The 5,711-nt window shown below is 42.8% G+C and overlaps 1 protein-coding gene across 1 annotated transcript; it reads left to right on the forward strand.

The window, feature by feature from the left end:
- The first annotated feature begins 4,546 nt into the window (after positions 1-4,546).
- LOC141614467 (uncharacterized) lies at positions 4,547-5,296 on the forward strand. The gene has a single exon (XM_074433212.1). The coding sequence runs from the start codon at positions 4,547-4,549 to the stop codon at positions 5,294-5,296; it is 750 nt and encodes a 249-aa protein (XP_074289313.1).
- The last annotated feature ends 415 nt before the right edge of the window (positions 5,297-5,711 follow it).

A 5,711-nucleotide genomic window follows, 5' to 3' on the forward strand; every position in this document is an offset into this window, starting at 1 on the left:
CAATTCTTTTCGTGAAGAAGAAAGATGGGAGTTTGAGGTTATGCATAGATTACAGGGGAGAGTGAACCGTGTGACGATAAAGAACAAGTACCCTTTGCCAAGGATAGATGACCTGTTTGATCAGTTGAGTGGTGCAACAGTCTTTTCTAAGATTGATTTGAGGTCGGGGTACCATCAGGTGAAGATTAGAGAGGTGGACATACCAAAGACAGCTTTCACGTCGAGGTATGGCCATTATGAGTATGTGGTGATGCCGTTTGGGTTGTCTAATGCGCCGGCAGTGTTTATGGATTTGATGAACAGAATCTTCAGACAGTTCTTGGACCAGTTTGTAGTGGTGTTTATCGATGATATCTTAGTCTACTCTAAGACTAAGGAGGAGCACGAGGAGCATTTGAGGATCATGTTGCAGACTTTGAGGGATCATGAGTTGTATGCTAAGCTGTCCAAGTATGAGTTCTGGTTAGAGAAAGTTGCTTTTCTGGGGCATGTGATCTCTAAAGATGGGGTAGTTGTGGATCCGGCGAAGATTGAGGCAGTGACAAAGTGGGAAGCACCAAAGAATGTTGCTGAGGTTAGGAGTTTCTTGGGTTTAGCTGGATACTACAGACGGTTCGTGAAGGATTTCTCCAAGATAGCTTGACCTATGACAGCGTTGATGAGGAAAGAGAACAGGTTTCGTTGGGATGAGAGTTGTGAGACGGCGTTCCAAACATTAAAGGAGCGTTTGACCACGCTCTCTGTCTTAGCATTGCTGAAGGGACCGAGAACTTTGAGGTTTATACAGATGCCTCGAAGAATGGGTTGGGATGTGTGTTGATGCAGAATGGTAAAGTGATTGCCTATGCTTCTAGGCAATTGAAGCCTTATGAGGAGAACTACCCTACTCATGATCTGGAGTTGGGTGCAGTGGTGTTTGCTCTCAAGATTTGGAGACATTACCTTTATGGAGCAATCTTTAAGGTATTTTCTGATCACAAGAGTCTCAAGTACATCTTCACGCAGAAGGAGTTGAACATGAGACAAAGGAGGTGGATGGAGCTGATTGGCGATTATGACATGGAGATCATCTACCATGAAGGGAAGGCCAATGTTGTGGCTGATGCTTTGAGTAGGAAGAGTGTACATTCTCTCGTATGTACAGCTCTATCCTTGATGAGGCCGAGGGATGAGGTAGCGAGTTTTGGGATACATATGATGCGAAAGGAGATGCCATGGGTGATATGACAAGACATCTTGAGTTTTATGATGATATTCGAGGTAAGCGTGCTTTGGATCCTAAGATAGTGGAGTGGAGAGTCGGAGTAGAGAAAGGGACAAAGTCCCGGTTTTCTATTCATACCGATGGTAGTTTGAGGTTTGATGGTAGGTGGTGTGTTCCTAATGATGAGGAGCCGAAAAAGACTATCATGACAGAGGCACATTGCACACCATATTCAGTTCATCCAGGTGGAGACAAGCTATACAAGGATTTGAAGAAAACGTTTTGGTGGCCTGGGATGAAGAAAGAGACAGCTGAGTTTGTGTCCCGTTGTTTGACATGCGAGAGAGTTAAAGGGGAACAGAGACGACCACAAGGTAAGATTCGGTCTTTAGAGGTACCTGAGTGGAAGTGGGAATCCATTTCCATGGATTTCATTGTGGGTTTGCCAAAGAGTCAACAAGGTAACAACATGATTTGGGTGATAGTGGATCGTCGACCAAGTCACCACTTTGTTCCAATGAAAGATACATGGACTAAGGCACAATTGGCTATGGCCTATCGAAAGAACGTGCTTAAGTTACATGGAGTCCCTAAGGACATAGTGTCTGACAGAGATGCTAGGTTTATATCGAGGTTTTGGAAGGAGTTGCGGAATCGTTGGGAACAACTTTGAAGATGAGTACAAAGATTTCATCCTGCGACGACGGCAGACGGAGAACAATCAAGACTCTTAAGGATATGTTGCGAGCTTGTGTGATGGATTTTGGTGGTAGTAGCTGGAGCAGAGGGTTGAACTTGATAGAATTTTCTTACAATAACGACTATCACATCGGTATAGGTATGGCACCGTTTGAGGCTTTGTATGGGAGGAGATGTAGGAGTCCAATCTGTTGGGACGATAGTCTTTGAGGCAAAGGTTTTAGGACCAGAGATGGTGCATGAGATGGTGGAACAGATTAAGATGATCAGGGAACGAATGAGAGCAGCTCAGGATCGACAAAAGAGTTATGCAGATCTACATCACCGGGACATAGAGTTTCAATTTGGGGACAAGGTTCTTTTGAAAGTGTCTCCTATGCGTGGGGTTATGAGATTTGGGAAGAAAGGCAAGCTAAGTCAGAAGTTTATAGGGCCTTATGAGATCTTAGAGCGAGTTGGGGAAGTTGCTTATCGTCTGGCTTTACCAGCTGCATTAGAGAGAGTGCATAATGTGTTTCATGTATCGCAGCTGCGGAAGTATGTGAGTGACCCGTCACATGTGTTAGAGGCAGAGAGCTTAGAGCTAGATGAGTCCTTATCATATCTTGAGGTGCCTAAGCAGATTCTAGACCGAAAGGTTAGAAAGACTAGGAGTGGTGAGACAGTTTTGCTTAAGATCCTTTGGTCTAACCACGAGACCGAGGAAGCTACATGGGAGCCAGAAGAAGCTATGAAAGAGCGTTACCCTTTCCTTTTTTATCAGGTATGTATGGTTACGGGGACGTAACCTTGTTTCTTTTAGGGGGGTAGGAGATGATCGCGAGCAGTTTTTAAGAGTTTTATACCCCTTTTATATGTTGTGTCGGTATGTTTGTCGGGATGCGTTGGGTTAGTAACATGTTTTATGTTGAATTTTGTTTGATGGTTGAGTCGGGAATGTTGTGGGAGTACCTTTGTTTAGTAGTGGTTTGAACTTCGGGGACGAAGTTCCTTTTAAGGAGGGAAGACTGTAATACTCCGTATTTGTAAGTCTTGGGGTACTCTATCGAGTAGGCCTTACTCTGTCGAGTAAGAGTAAGTGGCGTTTTAGAAAAGTTTCTGACCTGTTGGGTACTCGATCGAGTAGCTGGGGCACTCGATCGAGTAAGGGGGTACTCGATCGAGTACCTTGGGTACTCGATCGAGTGTCCGGTTTTACGGGGAGTTTTCTCGGGTTTTGTTAATTATGCGATTAAGGTATTTAAGCTTCATCGTCGTTATTCTAAATCACTTTTACAAAACCTAAATTACTGTTTAAGAGAGAAAGCAAACAAGTTCATCTTCTTAATCGCATTCTTAGCAATTCCCGGAGTTCAGACGGTCAGTTCTTGTCGTTGATTATACCGTTGAGTTCCTTGCGTCGAGGGTAAGATCTATGTACCCTTTTTATTGTATTTCCTTTGATTTGGTTAAACCCTAATTTAGAGATTGGGGGTTTTATGTGTAGTATGTGATTTGGTAGCCTCTATGTGTTGTATGATAGGAGGAGGGTTCATAGAAGAGGCTTTTTGACTCAGCAGTAGAGACCGTCTGATTGTGTGCATACCAGGTAGGATTTCCTACTCAGTATTAGTCCCATAATGGGATATTGGTTGATGTGTTGTGATTGGTTGTTTGATATAGTAATTTGTATTGTGATTGTGGTTGTGATCGTTGTCTATGGTTCGCGAGGCGTGGCCTCGGCTGAGTGAGGTGGACTTGCCGGAGTGACTTCACGCCCTAATTTCGCCTTCTGTGGAACCCGCCACAGAAGGGATGTGCACATTAATGGACAGGGTTATCGCTCACTATGTGGAGCGGGGATTTGGTGGGTACGGCTGCGGTCCCCCACTGGCAGGGCTGGTCCAGTGGACAGTTAGTACTGAGATGATTGGAATTGGTTGTGCGTGTGTGTGACAGTTAAGCTGTCTGTTTATCTTATTATTGCTATACATATTGATTGTGTGATTAGTACTGACCCCGGTGTTGTTTTGTAAACCTGCGGTGATCCATTCGGGGATGGTGAGCAGATATTGAGCAGGTATTGAGATGAGTACTGGGATAGCTGGGATGCCACGACATGATGATAGGAGTCTTCCGCTGTAGTTTATTAGTTATTTACTTTTCAGTTAGAACAGTCAGTTTGAGAACATGTATCGTACTTTTGGTTTGGTTTTGAGGATTGTAACTATTCGCTAAATTATTTATAATAAACGTTGTTTCTTCATTGTTGTTTGATTATCATTGCCTCGGGTAACCGAGATGGTAATGTCTTCATACCTGAGTGGTCCTGGTAAGGCACTTGGAGTATGGGGGTGTTACAGACTCAGTATGAGCCATCTGTGCTTTGCAGATGATATGCTGATGTTTAGTAGGGGGACCTGTCTTCTATTACCCTGCTGCCGCGAGCCTTTGGCACTTTTTCCCTTACTTCCGGTGTTCAAATGAACAAGGGCAAATCTAATTTTTCTAGATTGTCAATACTTGGTTGACAAGGTTACTGAGAGGATTCAGAGGTTAGGGGCTAGGAAACTCTCTTATGCAGGGAGAGTAGTTCTTATTTCCTCTGTTCTCAGCACTTTGCATAGCTATTGGGCCAGGATTTTAATTCTACCAAAAACTGTAATGAAGAAAATTGAGTCAGTTTGCAGGGCTTTTCTTTGGTATGGGAATGAGAATAAGGAACGACCTTATCTGGTGTCCTGGAAACAGATTTGTAAGCCTAAAAGGAAAGGAGGTCTTGGATTCAAAAACCTGCACAACTGGAACTTAGCTCTCATTGCTAAGTATGTCTTGTGGGTGGAAAAGAAGGCATACCATCTTTGGGTACGGTGGGTACATGCCATTTATATAAAGAATAAAGTATGGAAGGATTATGAGCCTTCTATGTGCTCTAGCTGGGCTTGGAAACGTATTTGTGAGGTGAAAAATAGGTTCAAGCAAATAATTTTTGATGATGCTTGGAGGGGACTTGATCAGGAGTATTCTGCTCAGGTGGGCTACTCTTGGCTGGAAGAGGAGGTTGCTGATGTTCATTGGTACCCATGGATTCAGAATAGAATAATGCTACCTAAGCATTCTTTCTTTATTTGGTTAGTTGTTCAGAATAGACTGTTAATACAAGACAGGTTGTTGAAGATGAACATCATTCAGGAGAACTGTTGCTTCTTGTGTGGTGATTCAGAGGAGTCTATTGATCCTCTGTTCTTCTTGTGCCCATTCAGTCAGCAGTGCAAGCAGCTTTTGGCAGCATGGTTAACTTGCTCCGTCCCTGATCAGGAAGTTATCTCCTGGTGGATAGGTTACAGGACTCGTTCTTTGCTTCCGATGCATATTATTGCTGCTGGGTTGGCGAGTGTCATGTATGGCATCTGATATGTTAGGAATAGATGTAGAATTAATCATGTAATTACCCTCCCTGCTGTTGTTATAAAGCAAGTAAAAGGGCTTCTTATTATGCAACTGAAAAGTAGTAGAATAGGAAGCAGTCATAGGAGAGTTCAGTCTTGGATAACTCGACTGGAACGAGGCATGTAATGAGCTAGAGACGCATATCTCTAGCTAAAAATTGGTTGGTTGGTCATTAATATAACACTTACATTTCCCAAAAAAAAAAAGTATTAAATAATCAAGTTAATATTTAATTATATAAGATTTATTTAATTATAATCAATTAAATATAAGACTTATAAGTAACTGTGGGACAAATATCAAAAGTCGAAAATGGACCCAAATGGTGTCACATGAACCGGTTAGAACATGTGTATTTTACACATGGTTTTTACCAAAT

This window comes from Silene latifolia, chromosome 11 (genome assembly GCF_048544455.1).
Source record: "Silene latifolia isolate original U9 population chromosome 11, ASM4854445v1, whole genome shotgun sequence".
Lineage (NCBI taxonomy): Eukaryota > Viridiplantae > Streptophyta > Magnoliopsida > Caryophyllales > Caryophyllaceae > Silene > Silene latifolia.